The sequence below is a fragment of the Plectropomus leopardus genome, chromosome 19, assembly GCF_026936395.1.
Source record: "Plectropomus leopardus strain MGB_pleo_1.0 chromosome 19, ASM2693639v1, whole genome shotgun sequence".
NCBI lineage: Eukaryota > Metazoa > Chordata > Actinopteri > Perciformes > Serranidae > Plectropomus > Plectropomus leopardus.
The window spans coordinates 24,036,458-24,058,706 of NC_142194.1; the positions used below are offsets into that span (position 1 = coordinate 24,036,458).

General features: G+C 37.1%; 1 protein-coding gene across 3 annotated transcripts in view; it reads left to right on the forward strand.

The window, feature by feature from the left end:
• The first annotated feature begins 4,766 nt into the window (after positions 1–4,766).
• Positions 4,767–22,249, forward strand: part of slc39a11 (solute carrier family 39, member 11) — a 151,627-nt gene continuing 134,144 nt past the window's right edge. For 2 of the 3 annotated variants that reach the window (XM_042508370.2, XM_042508371.2), the window contains exons 1-3: positions 4,767–4,890; positions 8,328–8,445; positions 11,672–11,710. In XM_042508370.2, coding sequence (XP_042364304.2) covers positions 8,338–8,445; positions 11,672–11,710 — 147 coding nt within the window. In that variant the 5' untranslated portion in view covers positions 4,767–4,890; positions 8,328–8,337. Of the gene's footprint in view, positions 4,891–5,696; positions 5,790–8,327; positions 8,446–11,671; positions 11,711–22,249 lie in introns of those variants that run through there. The other variant, XM_088070244.1, reaches the window with a different exon arrangement.

The following is a 22,249-nucleotide window of genomic DNA, read 5'->3' on the forward strand; positions in this document are numbered from 1 at the left end:
TGTAGACTTAGAAATGGCTTCTCTCCAGGGTCGTGGGTATGGTTAGATTTGTAGATGTGTCAAAAAAATGTTTAATTACTTGTTTACTAAAGTTAGAAATCTAACCTATTTGTTCTCGTGGTTGTAATTGGTGTACGATAATTTTTCTCAAAATATGATCATTTTGAGCCTCTGATGCAATAGTTTAATATTTACAATCTGGCAACACTGGTTAGAAGCCTGAAATAAGGTCTGTGATTAACACAAGCTGAAGAGATTTTCATGTTTTTTTCTCCCGCATAAAATACATCATTAAGTACCCAACTCATGAACTTTGAAGCTTTTTTGTGTCTTAAAAAAGGTGGCTGCTGACAAGTTGCTAAATGACACTACAGATTATCATTGCACCAAACGATGTCAAACACAGCTTTACAGCGTCATTGCTGTGGCGACATGACCATAGTGTAGTTCGTTATAGCCCAGCATTAGCCTTTTACTTCTAGCAGTTGCATTTTAGCTTCAAAAATAATAAAAATAGTGTTCATTTGTGAAGATTGTCTTGCTGAACAAAACCTCAAAGCATCATACACATTTCTTTTCACAGAGCATATTTTCTGCAATGATCCAAAATCCAATGGAAAAATCCCATAGACTTTTTACTTAGGGAACCAGGGCGACATTAGCCTCCAGGTTAGCTTACATAAAAACATAATCCTTGGGCGATCTATAAGCCTTGCTTTCACTGTGCAATTCTGTTAGCCACAGAGTACAGTCTCTCGAAAATTAAGAATCGATTGATGGCTTAAAGGAAGGGATAGCAATTTTAGCCACAGTTTTTTTGCGGTAACTTTCACCAATAGCTGAAATGGCGGACTGTGAAACAACCAAACAAACTGAGGAAAATGGGATTTGATTCAGTCGCCTTTGTAACAGTAGCGCCATAATACTACTTGGAAATGGTAGCAGGGGAAGCTGAAAAAAAAAGATGTCTGTTTCTATTTTATGAGGTGCTCTGTTCCAAGGTCTTATTTTTTTTGCCAAAGAATGTCCTTTCTCTTCACCATCTCACATGTGGGGTCACAGGAAAATATTTTTTCTTTTGCTGTCATACAGCTGTGGCTTTGAATTCTTTACCAGTCAACACTAGAAAATACTTACACTTTAAAAATAGCTGCTTATTATTGTAGAAATCACATGAGGATGACAAGATACCCACCTAAATCTAAAATGTAAACCATACTGCAGCCATGTCAGCAGCCCTGTAATGGTGTGTTTAGTGGTGTTGTGGGTAATTGTTAACATCAGCATTCCGATATGCTCACAGGGACAATGGTAACATAATACTGTTTAGCAGGCATAATGTTTACCATGTTCACCATCTTAATTTTTCATTGTTAGATTTTGCGCTTGGTCATAAAAGTTTTTAATGATTTGAAATTCTAACCCGATGGTGGCACTAATTAGCAAAATATTCCAAATTAAAATTGTAAACTTCATGGCAGCGCTATTTTTTTTTTTTAAAAGGAAATCATTATAAGGATCCATCGTCTGGGAACAATAACATACGTAGATGTCTATATAAAATGTTTAGCCCAATCACCTGGTGGGTGGCAGGCTATTTCACTGTATAAAATAAGAAATTCGATCTGCTAGTGGGTATGGAGTTAAACTCAGAGGATGATCAAAGTCCTCAAGTTTCATCCTAAAGGGATTTTGAAATTCTATACCAAATTTTATGCATTGCCATCGAGCCCACAGTTTATTAAGACAATAAAAAAAATAACAAAAATGACAGCCTCATATAAGTGAACATTTGTAACTACTTGTGTCTGTGAAAAGTCAGAGGTCCAGTGCAGTCTTTAAGGTTAATCCTCAAGGGACCCTGAATAACTGTAGTTAAGTTCATGGCATCCATCCAGCAGTTGTTAAGATGTGTTTTTCTAATGTTGAACTCTTCATGGCACTACAGGATACATGAAGGAATCACCAACATCCTCTGGGGACCATGAATGTACAAAACAACATGTAAGTCCATCTTGGAGCTGGTAAGCTTTCTCCCTCAATAAGAATAACTTCCACAGAAATATTTAGGATTTATCATCAAAGAACTACTTTTCTTTTGCAAATTTTATAGCAGTCCCTACAATTTTTCCGAAGATGTTTCAGTCTGAACTACTAATGCTGAACTTATGATGGTGCTACAGGATACATGAAGGGATCACCAATTTCTGTAGGATTCATTCTCTTGGGATCATGAATGTCTTCATCAAATTTTATGGCAATCCATCTGATAGTTTTTGAGATTTTTCAATCATGACCAAAAAGGTTAAGCAACAACAAGACATACAACTACGTGACATTGCCATCCATGTAGCCATGGTAGTGATGTGGAAAAAAACAGCCCTAAATGAAACACAGGGATCATCTGCAGTGTGCATGCAATATAACAATTCGAGCTTAATGTGAATCAGACTGTGTTATTGTAGCTTTGACAAAAAATGTTCCATAAGAAGGTATTTTCAGTCAAAGATGTCACATATGGAATGGCATGCTGCACCAAATGCTTTCAGCATACTTGGAAGTGAGAGGAATTTGCTAGAGAAGAAAACTGGAAACTCCTCATGTCCTAATATCTTGTGTATTGTTTCTGGGTATCAGCTTATTTTTATCCCTTTGTTTCCCAGCAACACCAACTATGAACCCAGAGTCACACCAGTGTAATACAAATCAGACTTCCTGCAATTGCAACACAAAAATGTAAAATATTTCAGGGATTGTTGGTAGCACAGGAATCCCAACTGCACTGTAACATCTGCGTTTCATCAATTGAATGGGATGAGGCATAATCTGAATGCATCAGCGGATGGATTTATTGTATCCAGGGGTGGCACATGTTTCCTGATGATTGGTGATTTCTGCATTTAATTCAAAGCAAGATACCTGATGGAAAACAAATACTCAATAACTTTTTAATGCTGTAAAAACAACAGGGCTAGGCGTAACACTTTTGCTGAAATTTTCCGTGGCAGTCTATTTCTGTTATTATGATGCAAAACTGACAAAAAATATACAGTGTTATGTGAAATTGGGATATTTCCAAGGTAGGTGTTTTGAGGTTGTATTAGCATGAAAGTGCAGGAGTCTTACACATCAGCGGTAAACATCAGTCAGGTCCTCCCAATCAAAGAATGGGGCTTCTTTCTTGAGCCACCATTATGCAAATCCTGTAAGGACAGAAATCCATTGACGAAAAGCTTATCCTCTGAGGAATCATAATGCAATGGATACATAAGATTTACTGCATTTTAAGCCATGATTAGGAGATTAAAAGAAACTTTTAGGTGATATGTTCTGATCTGCTTAATATTGCTGGTGTGATACAAGACTCACACCAGATATTTATCAGTGTTTGGATGGTTAATTGTGATGATTATGCCATTAACCATTAGTGTTACAATGTTTTTATACAGTGTTTTACATGAAACTTTAAAGTCAAAGATTATGCAAAGAAAAAAATAAAATAAAATAAAATACAAGTAAGAGGTGATGGAAATTTAGTGGTCAGTGAGAGAGCTGAATTAGTCAATAGAGATCAATAAGCCTATAAATTACTGCTGAGAGGTGAGTGAGAGCAGCAATCCTGGAAACTTCCACTTGGTAGAGAAAAAATCCCCAGCAACATCCCCAGAATCTGGTACTTATCAGAGGCCAGCTAGTGCAATGTCCACATGTGCACACACACGTGCACACACATGTGCACCCAAAAAACAGTGGTGGAGGAGCAAAACTAGTACTACTACATTTTAAAAAGTCCCCATTAGTAGTCTATTGCAAGACCAACATTTAAACAGTTGCTTCAGTTAAAGCACCTAATATGCACAACATGTACTTTAAGTATAAAAGTACAAAAAAATGCCCCAGTTCTATGGCAAATCTTCCTATAGGTGACATAGGTGGCTGGTAGTGTGGTGGGAGATGGGACGCAAAATCTCCCTTTGGTAAAAAGGGGAAAAAAATAACATAAGGAAAAAAAATACAAGAAAAATGATCTAATGTTAGTGCTGTGTTCAAACTATGAGCAACACAGCAACAGTGTGCTGAGTGACATCGCTGAGTCGCTGTTGAAGTGTTGCTCAAGTGCTTGTTACTGTAGTCGCCACAGTGCCTGTCAGTTCAGTCTGCTACTTGCCACAAAACACCTTGTGTTTTAATTTAGATTGTTTGTCAATTAAGTTGTATCATGCTTTTGATTTTTCATTAGCTTCTTCATTCATGTTTGCATGTATACAACAAATGTAAAAGTTTTTGTTTTTTCCTTTTTTTTTTTTGCGGGTACCTTACCTTGCCCACGGTGCTGAATGTGCTAGGTTTGGCACTGCTGATCACACACAGTTCTACGGTGTGTCAAGGAAGTATTTCTAATTTACAAATGTATAGCTGGTTAAGGCAGGTAGAGCTAATTTAATCTTTTATATGCAGCACTCTGGGGTAGTTTATTCTACGAGAATGCAACGTATTTCATAAACTGACTGAAGGCTGTTTGATTTTCAATTTGTAAAGTTGTATTTGTGTTAATGCAGTGGAGTAAAAAGGACACTTTTAGCTTTTAGCAATCTCACTCTTATTGTCATGAAATCCTGTCAGGTTTAAAAAAAAAATCGATTTTGTGTTTTAACAAACTTGATTTAAACCCTGATTACACAGTGTTTGCACTTTAAAAATGCCCAGTATTTGTTAAATGTGGAAAATACTACATTTCCTCAGCTGTCTCATTTCCTCTCCACAGCTGTTTCTGCTGTCAAATTAATAAACCAATCAGCTGCGAGATGAGGCGGGGCTTTTACTGTCATAGACACGTGGACCGGGAAGTAGGAAGTAAATACAGAGGAGTCGAGGTGCCACTGGAAACAAGTGAGTAAACCTGAAACTAATGTAAAAAAATAACCGAAACCATGCACTCACGGTAAAATGTAACTCAGCCGAATGAATGAATGTTGTTTCATTACCTCGCGAGGAGAGTTTGAGTAAAACATAACCGTGTTATTTTGTAATATAAGGCGCGCAAACATTTAAGTTAGCCGGTTGGCTCTCATTCACAGCTTGGTCCCGTCGGTTTCTCAGTGTACACATGAAGTCTTGTTTAAGTTTGCAACTCATAAACACGGAGACGACGTTTATCACACACAACAGTGTCAATGACGCCACATTAATTCAGTTCATGCCCACTTCCACAGCAACAGATAATAAAAAACAAACATTTCAATGTTTATGTAAAAATGCAGGTGAAAGCTGAACGCCGCACTCTAAATCCACAGACTCATCATAACACATGCAGTTTATCTATGGGAACACATAATCATACAGAAAAAATGCAACAATGTTCTCTTTCAAAATTAATATCGCCTATCTGGTATGAATCTCAATATTTGTAAGTCATATTTTTACCATATGGAGTTGTCAGCAGTCGATACATTATGAAAACAGCTTTCATTGCTACAGTGAGATAAATATTCCCATTACATGTTTCTTTAATTTATGTTCTCATGAAGATGCCATTCAATAAATACATGAAAGCAGTTGCAGCTTGCTTTGGTAAATATTTGCAGCAGGCAAAACACAAATGTTTATTTATTGAATGCAAATGTGAAAAGCTGCAATTTTAAGCCACTTTAACCCTTTAAGAACCTGGATTGACGTCACTTTTCTTGTGCTGCTTTCAGATACCCTTTGCAACTATTTCAACCTTTGAACCCTTAGCAAATTGGTGAAATTTCTTTCAAAAACGTGGGAAAAAGGAATTAAGTAACTTGGTAAGAAATGTTACATAAATTGCATGAAAATAGTGGGCTTATAGAATTACTGTAATAAAAAGCTAGGGGGAAAAAGAAAAAGCTAGGGGGGAAACTATTTATGGATAATTATTATAATTACATGTTTAAATTGTGTTACAGAATTATTTTATTTTTTAAATCATGTTTTCCAAGTCACTTTCTATTTATTTATTTTATTTATTTCGTTTTTTACTAACTTTCAGGTACATTTTTTGTACTTTTTTTTTTCTAATTTCTCGCTATTTTTTGGCCCATTTCTTCGTTTGTTGCTCCTTACCTTCTTCACATTTTTCAAAAAAAGCTAGGGGAAAATGTCTAGGGCAGGGGTAGGCAACCTGAGGCTCTAGAGCCACATGCGGCTCTTTAGCCCCTCTCAAGTGGCTCCTGTGTCTCTGACTAAAAATTATATGGAAATGAATTGCGATTATTTTTAAAAAGTTTTCATTAAATTTTTCAATTGCAAAAATATGTAGCCTGTACACAGAATGTGAAAATGTATTTCATTAACTAAAAAATGCATCATATTTCTGTGGCCTTGGTGCCTTTTCTGCTAAATTTTGCCAAATTTAAAAAATGGTGGGCGGTCCTGGATCAAAAAAGCCTGACTAGCTATGGATTCCAAATCCAAGATAGGAGAAATCTCAGAGGAAAATGGAGAAGTTATTGGTGCATAGAGATAATAATAACAGTGCATGGATAGATCTTTTAATGTTTACCACCAACACTGCAAAGTTAATGTAACAAAAAATAATAAATAGTGGTCAAACATATTGATGAATGCTCATGTAGACCCATTAATAATATTGATAGGCTAGTTTGACTATATCTGTTGTGTTACCTGTGGCTCCAGACAGATTTTTTTTTTGTTTTGGGCCAGAAATGGCTCTTTTGATAGTAAAGGTTGCCGACCCCTGGTATAGGGGATGAAAAGCTAGGAAAAAAATGATTTATTGCTAATTATAATTGAATTTTAAAAATTATGTCATCTTTTTTTCCAGGTCATTTCTTGTTTGTCATTTTGTTTTAAAACTAAATTTCAGGTAATATTCTTGCAATTATTCCATTTATCATAACATCAATGTCTTTTTCTGTCCACTAGATACTGCTTTCTGCAAAAAGATCAAAGTGAGATGAACAAACTGAAAACTTAAAAAATAAAATGGGTGTTGACAGTTTAAAAGACAATTTGCAGTTGATAAAGGTAATAATTGCAATTTATTGCTCATATGTGTCAGCATATCCTAACACATCCAAAATTATAAAATAATATTGTTTCATGACTTAAGTATTGTGATAATATTGTGTTATGTGACTTCTGGTGATTCCCATCTCTGCTGTAAACCTCTTAAAGAATTATTAAATAGTTACTTTTTTTTTAAAAAAAGTGTTTCACAGGTGACATTCTTTGTATTCACAGCACCTACCATACACTGCATTAACTGTAATGTGTGTCTTGCAGTGTGTCTTGTATTATCTTTTAATTGAGAGAAGATGGATGAACTTTCACAGGTTTCGCTCCACAAATGCAAATGAAAATACCAGGATATGAAAGACCTCCTGAGCAAACAGGATTTGAATCTCATTTGTTCAGCGGGTGTGTGTCAGACTAGTAATGTGAGGGCTTAAGGACACACATTTAAGATGAGTCAGCCACTAGCTCATTTGTGGGATCTGATGTTTGTTCTCTCATTTTTGTCTGATCTTGGGAGTCAAATATACAAACTTCTGAAAAGTTTATTTTTTTGTTTACAAGTCACATTTATTGCACTGACTCCTGGATGGGGATAATATTTGCTTATTTGCTTTTGTATTTTTCAACCTGAATCCTATTTTCTCACATTTTTGTGCCTGAGTGACTAATGCAAACAACAGTTACTGAAGTTGGGCCTGTACTGAGCGAGACTGCTGCAGCCTGCAGCTGCAAAACAGACTGCAATGTAACTATTAGGAACATGTTTAAAACCTCAATGTTTGTTCACTAAAAGTGCTTTTTTGTGTCACTGACAGGCTCAGGTTGTTATTAAAGTAAAAGGAAAAAAAAAACAAAACCAGGCAAACAATAGTTGGAAACTTGGAAAAAGTCCTTAAAAATATAATATTCCATAATATAATTTGAAATATGTAATTATGACCTTTATGTCATTATCTATCTTTAAAAGATTTGCGACACATTTTCCCTAGCTTTAAAAAAAAAAAAATTTTTGAATCTTTTTTTTTTTTTGCAATGTGTTGAACATTTCTTGCTAAGTTGCTGAATAACTTATTCCCATGTTTTTGAAAGAAATTGTACCAATTGGCTCAGGGTTTAAAGTTTTAGATACTTGTGAAAGGTGTTGGAAAGCTGCAGTTATGTCCCAACGGTGACTAGAAGATTTCGATTCACCCAGTTTGTTTTCTCCCACTTCTCAAAGTTTCTGTAAAAGCAAGAACAAGAAAACATCTGCTACATCTTCTGAAGCAATGTGACTGTGCTGTGGGATTAGCCTGAGTGTATATGTGTGTGTGTTGTTTGTCTAGGTCTGGCACCATGCTGGAAGGCTACAGCCCTGTGACCCAGGCCCTGCTGGGCACTCTGTTCACCTGGGGTCTGACTGCTGCCGGAGCAGCTCTGGTGTTTGTCTTCTCCAGCCGGCAGGTATTGTTCAAAACCAAAATCCAACAGACGTGCAAAGCTTCAGTAAACACTTCACACATTGGTTTTAAAGAGAAGTTGGCACTTACTTAGCCACTGTCTTGGCAAGAATTAGATGGCAGGTTACCACTCCCTTATTTGTTTGGTAAGAGGGTAGCTGAAGTCAGCAGGTGGTTAGCCAAGCTTAGCATAAAGACATACAAACAGGGGGAAACAGCTAAAAATGTTCCTGTACAAAAGTAAGGCAAGGTAGCTTTATTTGTATAGCACAATAATGAAGCATACAGATTTTAAATAAAAGAGTAAAGAGATAATATATAAAAGGTCAAACTAATTATAAAATGATTTCAAAGATCTAAAATTAAAAATCACTATTAAATAGCAAAAGTGCAAACAAGAGGTGCAAAGAAAAACAAGATAATTAAAAATTTTATAATATCCATTTTAAAAATAATTTTGTAGTCATCAGTAGTTGGAGTAGACAGTGTAAAAAAGGAAAGTTTTTAGCTTTGCCTTAAAGTGATAAGAGTCTGGGCTTGCCTAAAATCATCTGGGAGGAAGTTTCAGCTTTATGCTGAATGATAATATAAACTCTTGTGACTCTCAGTAAGCCAGCCCCAGACGTCCTGACGGTCCTAGAAGCTTCATATGTCACAAGCATGTCAGAGATATATACATTTATAGATTTATACACAAGCAGTGAGATTTTAAAATCAATTCTCTGAGCGATAGGTAGCAGGTGTAAGGATTTTAGAACTGGAGTAACATTGTCATATTTCCTAGTTTTTGTCAGGATGATAGCAGCAGCATCTGAATAAGATGAAGCTGCCAAACAGCTTGTAATACAATCTGCTTTTGTGCCAGAACTTCTAAACCACAACTATTAATATTTCTTTTTGTATTTTATTTATACAAACAAAATCAAATTTACCATGTTCAAGTTTTTTTGCATGGATTAAACAAATGTGGTGTAACATGTTGATCAGTGAGCTCTAGACGTGTCGGTAGGGGAATTTTCTTACCTTTGGACATCTTCCAATCTACTATCTACTATATTTCCAGCTAGGACTATTTTATCCTGGCTTGTAACGCCATATTTAATGATCAGACATGAGAGTGACATCATCTTCTCATGTCACTCTTGGTGAGCAAGAAATCAGCCAATTTCCCAAAATGTCAAATTATTTCTTCTAATGTGGATGTTCGTCATGCTACATAATGTGTATGCAGCACACGTAGAGAGAGCAGCACCTTAGCAGAGCAGCAGCAGTTTCAGAGCTCCATTATCTATTGAAGAGATTTTGCAAGTAGCTTGAGTTCATTTTGCCCTCCATTTATTTATGGATTATTAACCTTCAAATATTTACGTGTGAATAAAGTGTTCTATATTTTATCAGAAAATCCATGTTTTTCCACTTTGTGAGTTCTCCAGCTGTAATCGACATTACATTTAGAGGGTGGGAGTATATCCTTAGATTGAGGCCAGCACTGAAATACAAGCCAAAATTCCTATACAGGTTCACAAATAGAAAAAAATATGATCAAAAGCCTCTCAAATAATCCACACTAGTTGTTGTCCCAATTGAATCTCTCATGTAAGAAGTGATTGGATGGGTAGATGTAATCCAATATCTTAAATGTAACCTCATGGGTTTTGGTAGGATTGGATAGGATAGGACTGTATTCTTGAGGCAGTGTTTTCCTCGAGCTGATTATGATAGTATTGTGTTGAAACAACTTTTACATTGAACTTATTATTGATTGTCGTAGTTATGTGTGTGAAACATGCACTGTATAACAAAGATAGACAATTTAACTTTTTGATTTGCAGTATAGGTCATAAACTGGGCCCCTTCATGTTTGTGTATGAGACATGGGCCAAACTAAAAACTCAAAGCACATGTCAAATCAAATTTTCCCAAAGATGGTTTCTATCAGTTTAGGTAGTTCTTACCATGCTTTTTTAGACAAGTTTTGTTTTAAGTAGTTATTTGATGATATGAAAAAGGGTGTTTGACATTATGATCAACATGAGTGTCAATCAGTGTGCTCGCGATCAAAAGACGAGTTTAAATTACAGATTTGTGCAAAACTCAGCAATGTGTATTGACATTGACATGTGAATAACATTCCAAGAATCATGGCGATGGATGTTCAAAATATTAGCAGGTTTATTTCTATTGCAGCACTAGCCGTCATTATTTTGAATCCAAGGTGATTTAGGCGTGTTATGCGAGTGATAATGGAAAAGGCAAGCCCCTTATACGTGGAAGCAGCCACTTATGAGGAATTTCTGGGAGGTGATAGTCCAAAATTTCACAGAGGATGGCAATGACACCTCTTATAGCGCCTGCTGCATGAGGGAGTCAGTTCCTTTATCATGTGACATATATAAGTCAAAAAATTCTTACTGTTGCAGTTTTTTCAAAATATGGCTTTTTTGAATCACATGAAATACCACCTCATTCGAGCTGAAAAACTTTTTTGCAATAACCGAGGGGTTTTTTTTTTCAAAATTGAAGCATTTCCTTGAGGTGTACTTTATATTTGCAGTTTCAATTTGCACAATTTGAGGGTTGATGGATGTTTGTGATTGGTTGGATGGTGAGATCATTATACTGTGGTGATTGCTACTGCACAGACTCTGGCTTCAAATTACGTCATCAACGCAAGATGGCAGCAGCCATATCAGGGATACTTTGGCTTCCTTTTTGTACAGTGGGAGAAAGTGTAGATCTGTCCATCTTCAAAACAAAAGACAAAAAAATTACTTGAAGCAGAAAAAATACCCATAATACCCAGAATATGGACTGATTAAACATAAGCTTATCTCAGATGCTTTTGGTCTTTAAAAAAAAAACAAAAACAAACAACCAAACAAACTTGATCAGATTTATCAGTTATTAAATCACAGTTTCTAAATGAAAACAGCACATAAAGTAACCAGAAGTTATTGATAGCAAGACAACATGCCTTTAAATGTTTTTAGCCATTCAGCTGCTGTTTCCAAGAGCGACAAGAGTGTATGTTACAGTACATCACATGAAACCCCTCTGTTGACAGAAGGGTTTCGCTGGTAGATTGAGTTTTTTTGTTATCTCTGAACCTCTGGCCCATGGGGCATGTTGCATTTTTACCAGTTATGTCAACAGTAAGAGGTTTACTGAAGGGTTTGAGGGTATTGATTTGACCGACTCAAACAATCTGTCCTCTTCTATGCCCTTTACAGAAGCGCATCTTGGATGGAAGTTTAGGCTTTGCAGCTGGGGTGAGTACAATTTCCTCTGAAGTGAACACAAACACACACACACACACACACACACACACACACACACACACACACACACACACACACACACACACACACACACACACACACAGTACAGGTAGGAGTATGCTGCAGTGTGATGGGCTTTTGAACATTTCTCTGTGGAGAGGTGAGCTTCTCCTGGAGACAGACAAAGCCTGCCACTTCTAGATGCCACATTAATTCATAAAACTTTGAGATAATTGTTCCCTGGAAGGAATTTCTGGCCTTATCGTGTCTAAAAAAGGTATTATGGTAGAGATAGAAAATCCACCCCCTAACCCCCACTGTCTGACTCTTAGAATCACATTTCTTGATTTCCTGAGGGGGGAAGCAGTTCATGGCCGATAAGAATCAAGGGTCTTAGAGTAGGGAATCCGCAGTAAAGCGAAAGTGGCGCAGAGGTGTGAACTCACAGTGATGCCTATTAAAATATATAATACTACCTCTCTAAGCTTTTTTAATCTATGAAAGTTCACTACATAGCTCTTTCACATATTGCAAGCTCATAGAAGAGGGGAATTATGGCTGAATACCTGCACACATTATAAAAGTGAGGGGTAGAAAGTGTACATTTGTTTGATTTCAGATTACAGTGATGTTCTTTTTTTGGCAACAGAACAACAAGCCATAAACAACAGGCATATGTTTTATTTAACCATCTAAAGCTGATTTGGCTTGTGTTAACAAATCATTTTTGACAAATATAGCAAAGCGATATGCAAGGAGCAAACTGCCTTTTAGGCTTGGGAAGTATCTAATTTTTCCTATCTGCATATCTTACTACATACTTTCAGCTTTTCAGACTAAAAAATACACAATAGAAACCCACAAAAGTAATATTCTCAAACATTATTAAACAGAGATATACAACTGTACATAACACCAGCAATTGTCCAACTAATGAGAATTTGTTTGAACAAGATTATATTAACCAACCAATTGATCAGTAGGTTTCAGCCCCTTATGAAGTGTAATTTCAAAGCAGAGGGCATTAGTGTTGTTGTTATTTTGACAATATATGTATATATTTGATATAAGCCTGTGTGTTTAGTTTGCCATATGATTGTGTAATTTCCATACACCACAGAAGTTAATTTAGTTTTCCCCCATATTGAGATACACCTCATATGTACCCTTCATTCTTTGATAGCACTCACTGAGAAAACTGACATCTTTCATTGTCGACTTGATTTTGAAGCTTTTTGCGTTGTTAATGGATTACATTCATTTTCAGAGAACTTCCTCCTCTTGCATGTAGGCAGCTTCATGAATAGTTGTCATAGTTGTATGACACTGATTTTTTTTAAATCACGCTGACACATTAATTGCCATTCCTTATTGTGATTAGCGATAAGTGAGTTGATAAAGCCACATGATGAGAGATTGTCCATGCTTCCTTGAGAAAGAGAACAGCAGAAAATATAGATCCAATCTCAATCAGCCATTATCTCAATTATCTACAGCTTTTCAATTATGTCCGAGACAGTGCTGCCGCTGTGCTGATACATCCCAGTGAAATAAGACAGACAGAGAAGAGCATAGGGGTCTGTCTGTTGTGCATTTGCTTCTTTCCAGTTCAGTGAGGAGCAGATCTTTTCTGAAATATATTTTTGATGAATTTAGCCACTCAGCGTGAGCACTATGAATTTTTGACACAAATTGCCTGAGTCGCTCCAATTTTACAGCCCCTTGTTGGCATAATATGCTTTTACAGTAATTAATTTTAATAAGAAGCTTAATTTTTCATTCTATTCCTTGCATATTAAGTTTTTGGCTATGATAATTTTGGATAAAGTCTAAGTCAGTGGTGCACAACTGGTCTAACTAAGTGGTCCAGATTTCTCTGTAGTTATTAGTTCAAGGTTCACACATTAAATGACCACATATTTAATTATATTTCACAAATTGTAAACAACATGTGCACTTAAAACACAAAGTAATAAAACATATTACAAGAATAAGCACAAATGACACTTTAAAATAAAAGCTTTATGCCAGAAAGTCACTGCACTTCAAAATGAAGTGTATTTTTCACAAACTTGAAATGTTAATAAGTCACTTTTCGGCCCATTCAGAATGGACCTGTGACCCATTTTTGGACCATGACCCACCAGTTGTGAGTATGTGGTGGCATAGTTAAACACTGGTACTTTTTCAGTTTTGTTGTATTATTAAATGTAGATTTAACTTCTAGATTCTCCAGACATTGAATGTACAGAAATGCATTTGCAAGACCTAAAATAAGAGTGCATTCATTGATTTTGCTGTGTACCTTAAAAGACATGCAAAGAAACTTTCTATAGTGCTTCTACAGGATATATGGATTGAGAGAGATTAAGTGCTGTTGCTGGAGGTCGCCAATTTATGCAATTCTGTGCTTTTTGAATACAGACAGTATGCTGCAGTCCTCTGTACTCACTGATGCTATGCCTCTGAGACCTGACTGTGCCAAGTGACAACATTACTGCTCCATTTGGCTTTTATATTGGACAAATTCAACTATTCAGCGATATCAGTTTCTGAGAAAATAATACCTGAGGGGCTTCAGCGGAGATGGAAAAAGGAGTTGAAGTAGATTGGTTCTCCCTTTATGTTGTTTTCAAAGAAGAATGTCCTGATCAGCCTTGGGATTGCTTTTTGGCTGTAGATTGAGAGTGAAAGAAGGTCAAACAGATTGTAGGAGCCAGTTTAAAGGATGGAGGCAGAAACTGAGGGATGGAATGTTACACGGCATTAAGTGGTGGTGATGTTTTTCACTCCAGGGTAATGGTCAGCAGAAGTAGAAATACCTTTCATCATTCTTGAAACCGTTTCCCCTGCCCTTTCCCTCCATGACTTCTTTTTATGCCTCAGCACCTGTGATAGCCATAGCATGATGCACTGTTTTTGGATTGTCTGTCCGTACGCCTGCAGACGTATGTGTGTCCATCTCAATTCTCATGAACGCAATATCTCAAGAAGGCTTTGAGGGAACTTCCTGAAATTTGGCACAAACATAAATTTGAACCCAACAATGAATTACATGGAGTTTGATGGTCAAGGGTCAAGGTCACTGTGACCTTGTCTGTTTCATTCTTTTGAATGCAATTTCTCCAGATCATCTTCAACTTTGGTACAAACCTGGACTCAGTGATGAATTGATATGATTTTGATGGTTATAAATGAAAGGTCAAGGTCACTGTGATTTTGGATCCATCTTCTTCTGGTGAACACTAAATCTAATGAACACATTAGGGGAAGATCTGCAAACATGACACAAACATCCACTTGGACTTAACAGTGAACTGATTAGAATTTGGTGGTCAAAAATTAAAGTCACCGTGACCTCACAAAACATGTTTTGGCTGTAACTCAAGAATTCATACACTAATTATGAGAAGAATTTCACACAAATGTGTAATGAGATATAATGATGAAGTTATGGTGTTTTATATTCAAAAGTTCAGAGGTTGATGTCACTGTGACATAATATTGTTCTGCAAAAACACTTCTCTTGCCATTACTCAGTGTTATATCTAAGGAACAGAAGGGAGACATTTGGTCAGATACTGAATTGGTGAAGCTATTCTTGGGTGTAGACCTTGAAACTGTGCTGATAGTGTAGGTCTTCTGTGCTGCTGGGTGAAGGTGTGTGTAAAACATCCATGTTTTCATAGACGTGGACAGAAACTGTAAGTGCAGCTTCCCAGGAGAATGGAGGCATACAACCGTGAGGCAATAATTCTAGTTTTTCACTGTGCAAAGCAATTACACTCATGCCATTTACTGCAACTGGCAATCTGACAAGCTTTTAACCTTGGACGCAAGCCTCCTACAGCAAGGAGTCTCATCTGAGGAGGGATGTAGAAAACTTCAGTGTGACTATTAGCACAAAATGGATAACTCATGAATTTAATAAGGAGACAAGGTTGGCTGTCCTTTGGAAGCTGTTGTCGAGTTTTGAGGTTAGATGAGAACTTATTGCCATTAAGTGTTTTTCCAAACTATAAATTCACATTTAAAGTCTCCTCTATTTATGTTGTCAATGACTGTCAACTTAAAAAGACAGCAGTCTTCTAGATTATTTTACTTTATGTAACAATAAGATTTATGTTACGCCCATCAATTTTCATCTTTTGTTGTCTCTGAGAACTCTTTTTCTGTCAGTTTGGTATTATGGTATCCTTCTACCTCTAAAATAACTCTTTCAACTTCACTTTATTACACCATAAAGAAAAAGAGATAGTTAAGCAGCACTATTTTCGTCATTCAAAGAGAACCACAAATACTACTGCTGTGCTGTCGGTTATGAAATGTTTTACATATTAGGGGTTGACCAGTAGTGGTTTTTCAGGGCAGATACCGATACAGATTATTAGTAGTTATTGAGACCGATAACAGATATGTGCCTGTAGAAAATGTTCAATCAAAACTAAAACTTTCAACATCATTTACAGCTATTCCCAGCAACTTTTTTTTTTTTTTTTTTAATAAAGTCAAGTGAAAATTTTAATTAAAAAATGAAAAAATGAAACTTGCTCCCTGCAGTTTTACGAAGTAAAAGTTCCTCCTATGCTGGCATTTTCTTTGCACTATCTAAAAAAATTATTTATCTGCCATAATTCAAATAAAATGCTGATACAGATAATCATCAAAACGACAAATATCGTCCCCAAAAATTGGCCAGGCTGATAATCTGTCAACTCCTACATCATATAGTTTTGATTATTTGTGCACTGCTCACAAGTAAGATCATCTTACTAAATTTTGAAAAATTTGAAACAACATATTGGATTTGAGTTAATTTGGACAAATTAACACCGTATAAACATGTATTATGAAAGAGGTTATTTATTGACATTTACTCATGACAGATTTTTTTCTGACATACTGCTTAGTATCTTTACTTATCTTATACTAAGTTGAATGAGTGTGCTGAAATGGCATATTGAATAAAACAGATAATCAATAATTCATCACTCAAATGATACTGCAGGTAAAAATCTTGAGGTGACTCATGAAGATGTTACTTTCACAAAGAGATTGCAATGTGCAAATTCAGAATAATCAATCAAGACGAACAAAAGGTTGAAAAGCCAGATGGCTGTTGATGGTCTCTACTGTCTCACTTATGCAGATTTGATGAAGCCTACTCAGTGAAATAGTTCTACGTGATCCAGGAGTCTTTGTCACAGCTCAATGCAGAGACAGAGCTGATGTCGAGCGCTCGCTGCATGCCATATTATTTGCAAATGTTTTAGCTAAATGTATTTGCACAGTCATAACATTTTGTTTCAAACATTATGTGTTTCCACAGTAGCACAGTGTGCACTCAAGTTGAACCTGTGCCTCTAAACACACATTTCCCTGCAGCACAGTCGAGCTCGGGTCCTGCCCTGTGCCTTAAAGTCCAATATGAAAAATCAATGGTGTGTGTGTGTGTGTGCATGTGTGTGTGTGTGGGGGGCTTGGTGGATGTTTCATGACCTGCATGTGTCATTTTTTTTTTGCGTCTCGTGTGATTCAGATGCCATGTTCCCATGCTTTATATCTGCCGTCCCCCCAATTCACACACTGTGAATCCAACACACACACACACACACACACACACACACACACACACGCACACACACACACACACACACACACACACAGATTGAGATACAGATGGACACACACACACACAGGCATGTCGTACAGGCTCTGTCACAGCAGAAAATCACGTCATGCTGTCCCAGAACACAGCGTCTCTCAGCTGTGATTGTTGGCAAAGAATAGAACGATTTATGACAATTTCCTTGTATTCAATGCTTTTTCTCATCCTTCTAGTCCGACCTCTCTTTGCGTGTTTTTGATAATGACGGTGTTAATTCTTCAACAGACGTGTTCCAGAGAGTAGTTACAGTGAATGACGTTAATGGGCACCATGTTTACCTTAGTCCGCTGTTTCTTTGTTATTTTCCGGGAACATTTTGAATTAAGTCACAGCTGAGTTGAAATAACACAGCAGTAAGTCCTACACAGACACTTTATGAAGGCGGCTCCAGCTGTCTTTCATGAATTACAATCATGTACAAACAATTTTTATTGTCTAATAACTTTTCACTGCTGTGCAGCAACGTCACACTACTGGAACAAACCGTTGCCCGTGGACGTAATGTCGGTCATGATATGTTTCTTTTGAAAAGTATTACCCAGTGCAAATGAGATGTAGGTGTTTTTTTGTCCCAGTCACTGGAAGAAATTGCTGATAGTGTATAGTTAGAAATCACTGATCTTGTTTTTTCTGAAACACACCTCTAGAAATATAATCTAATGGTTATTCAGCTCATGATTCCTGTTTGTTAACTGTCTCAGAGGAATTGATGGCCCTCACAAAAAGGAATATGTGCTCCATTTTGGCATTTCAACACCCCTAGTAAATGAATTCTGTCTCCTTTAGGATTTAGCACACAATCAGTCCACCCACAAAACTTCTGCAGAAAATGAATTTTTGTAATTAATGTGTATTGTGCGTCAAGAAAAAATGGTCATCGCAGCCGTTTGTTTATTGCCTTTTAAGGGTTTACATAAACACGAAAAGGGAAGACAGAAAGTAAGTAGTGTCCTTTTCAGTGTCATGAGCATTCGCATGAATGAAATCATTGGTCCTAACATGAATCGGGATACTACATGCCACATTTACAACACATGGAAGTTAAAAACATGCAAACTATTACAGACTGCCGCTTTATTTTTACACAAAAACCTTGCAGAGGCCATTTTTGTTTTCACTTTGGGATTCTGTAGTTCTTTTTAGACAAAGCTTGCGCTACAGGGCCGCTACAGAGTCCTTCATGCATTCTTTTCATTTTTGCACAGAACTAAACAACATCAGCAGCATACCGCTCTGGTGTGTGATTTTTAGGCAGCATGCAGGCATCGCAGATCCGAAAGAGGTGTGACAGGTGTGAGAGTTCACACAACAGTGTTGGCCTCAGGAGCTCCTGAATCTCATTCCTTTCCTAATTTGCTGACATTTATGGCTGCTGTCCTTTGAGCTAGCCACTAATGGCCACTATTGGTCGCTCAAATTATACATTGCCAAAACGTCACGCCCGTCCGGCCCATGATCTCATCCTGCTGGTTGTACTGTTTACACAGATACCGTTTCGGCACTGTTTCTACCTCCTGTGTTGGCTTAAAGATGAAACAACTTTGTATCTCCCATTCCGCAAGTGTACCTTTTACACAGAACGGTGAGCTGGCATAATGGTGCAATATACCCGCCTTAAACAGGCAGTGTAAAAGGGGCTTGTGTGTGTCATGATAACCAAATGTGGTTTAGTTGGCACCCATTGTAGCAGGAACATCCACAGAAGTGTTGTTGGTGTTTGCCAGGTGTTTATATTATATGTGTATCTGTCTGACCACTATAACAAGATGCAGTCATTAAAGTTTACAGGTGTGTGCTTGAGATCAAAATGAAGGTTGTGTGCGAAGATAGGTGTGGTTTGAGCAGGTAGTAGGGGGCTATCGGCATCCCCTACTTTATGCCCCTGAGCCACATTTGTTTTAAGTTGAGGTTTGCTTTTTCATAGATGGTGTGATCCATAGACTGTAAATAAATAAATAACTGACTTTTTTTGTGGACTGCTGTTTTTAAGCCTCTGGTTTGACATTTCGGCTTTTGCCATCTTAGTTTTTTAGTTTAATTTTTACTCTTTTTTTCAGTCTTTTTTTTTTAAGCAAGAAATGACCATATTTGGGCGAGAGGCTCTAGCTTTGGAGGATGAATCTTACTAGAAGGAAAGAACACTATCAGCACCCAGCCTGGCACTCAAGCAGCTGGCCCTTACTAATGCATAACTTTTGGCCTTAACAAAATGTAAAGGTGTGAGATTTTAAAAAGAATTAGCTTAAGAGATCAAAAGCTTAGCTTGAGCATCTCTGTTAGCTAGCTAACCCCTACCAGATCTGAGTGGTATGCAGTGCTCTAAACTGAAGAGTATCAAGATGAACCGATAGACCGAAATGTGTAACCAGCCATTAATATCCCCACCTGAACCACTGTATTACTGAAACCACTTTTTGTATCAGGCTGTAAATATGTTTATTTCTCCTCTATATGTTTTCTTTAACATGGGTGTCTGTGAGGATAGACTCTTTGGATTCAGCCTAAAGTGGACATTAGATAAACTGCAGCTTTTGGCACATTCGCATTCACTTCAGTTTTTTTGCATCATAGATTGCTAATGGTGTGGCCTGATCACAACATAGTCTCTAGTTTTACATTCTCATCATTTTTACGTCAACAATTTACTAAATCTAAAGCAGCTTTTAGTCTGTCAGCACTTTTTTGGCTGTTAAGAAACTGCACTAAATTCATTTGACAGTTGTAAGTTTCATAAAACTGTGGAACTACTCATTAGAAAACATCCACATGATGAGGTAAGATATGTGATTTACTGTCCTCATCATCGGTGACACTCTGATTCTCTCAATATGTTACAGACAGTTGTTGTTGTTGTTGTCCACACATAATAGTCTAAAATCTTTAATGTTATTGATGTTGAGAAATAGAAGTCTGAACAGCCCATTTATGCCAAAGTTACTCAATCCTAAAAAACTTCCCCTTTTCTACCATAAGCACTCGTCATTCATGTCATTCTCTGGCCCTACCTAGTTGTCTGCCCACCCATATGGATGATTTTTGATTTTTTATTTTATAAAAGCTCCATGTGCTGGAACAAAGCAAATGTTTAATGTAAAAATGCTTGTAAGCCAGTGTGAGAGAGAGGCCAGTGAACAGCATTTTATGTAATTATACCATGTGGGATTTTCTTAGGGTGTTAGATTTCACAGAATTCAACCCACCATCTCAAGATGGCTCTTGTGATTTTCAGCATTGGGTACACGATTGTTGAAAATGCCTGAAGAAGCTGTAGCAGAGGTCCAGGCATTTGTCCATATGGGCATTAGCTCTACTGCCATGCTGCTGCCAGATGGATGTTGTGTGTCAGGGTGATAAAGCATCCGGAGGGATAGACAGTACCTGTCAGAAATACATCACAGGAGTGGCTTGTGGTTTGCATGCACACAGAATAGAAATATTTGAATGTTTTGGTAATGTATATAATATTGCTAGTTTCATTTAATGCCATCTCATTGTGTTATTTCCATTTTTAAATGGAGCAAATTCAATTAAAGGAATACTTCACCCTCCAGATGACCATTTCTCTATCAATTACTGACCCTGTGTTGCATTGACTTTGTGAAGAAAACTTTGTTTTTCTTGCATGCCTCAGGTGAAAGAAGAATCTAAACACTGAGATAATTATTGATAAATGGAAGTCATAGAGTACCATGTTTAACAACAGCAAATCTGTATCACAACATCCAAATCTTAAGCCCGGTATAAACTGCAGTTTTTGGCTGTCTCAGACAAAAGATGGCCATCATGACAGAAACATGGTGATAACTTTGGTTGTTGCTCTAAAACGTTGGTCCTAAGGTGCACATTGAGAGAGGTTCAAGGACGGCCGTTGTCTCGGTCTTACTGTGTGACTGCTGTTATGACCTATGCCTACAAACCAACCAACAGTAATGCAGCATGAAATGATGCACTGATCAGCCTGACACTGCTAAATGCTAGTAGATGCTGCTATTTTCTGAGCACTCCTTGCAAAACTGGCATTCCAAGTAGGCCAGTTTCCTCAGCCACGACCACACCTACATTCTCCTCCTCATCTTCTTTTTCAGACTTTTTCCAACACATGAATGCCACTATAGGAAAGGCTTGATTTGTTTGTTTACATTTTACTCTTACCACTACAGCGGCGTAGATGGACCAAGAACGTTTTGTTTGTGCATATTGACGTCGATGGACGTACATCGTAGCCTGCCATTCAGTAGTTAATGTCACTCCACAGTCTGCAGACATCAGACTTGTCGGTCCGAAGTTTATTAAGATCCATGTTGCACAGTGTAGCTTGCACTAAACTTACAAGATTGCAAAAATCTTGCAGTCTGCCAAAGGCTTTAGTTATCCAGCACTTCACAAAAAACTCATTAATGCTCTCTTCAAATCCAAGATTCCATTGTTACTTTGATTGTGTTTTTTGTGTTTTTAAAAGGTTGGTTCAAGCTCATCAAAGTCACACAATAACACAAACAGATGAACTGATCAAGGCAGTGGTAGACTAGTTCCTGTGTTCAGTGAGGTAAAATTACAGTTTTTGTCAATGGAGTCTTGCTCTGAAGAAAGCAAAAATACATTTCCTGACCCCCGCAAAGGGTCATCCATTTGGGAAATACTGAACACAAGACTGGATAAATGATACTTTGATAAGGATTATAAGTGTTTTAAAGTAACGTTATATAGTTTGCTGTTGTCAAACATGGACCCTTATGGCTTTAATTTATCAAGATTTCTCCATTTTTGGATTCTTCTTATAGTGAAAGCATGTGAGGAAAAACAAAGTTTTCTTTATGAATTCAATGTAACAGGGTGAGTGATGGATACACAAATTGATATTT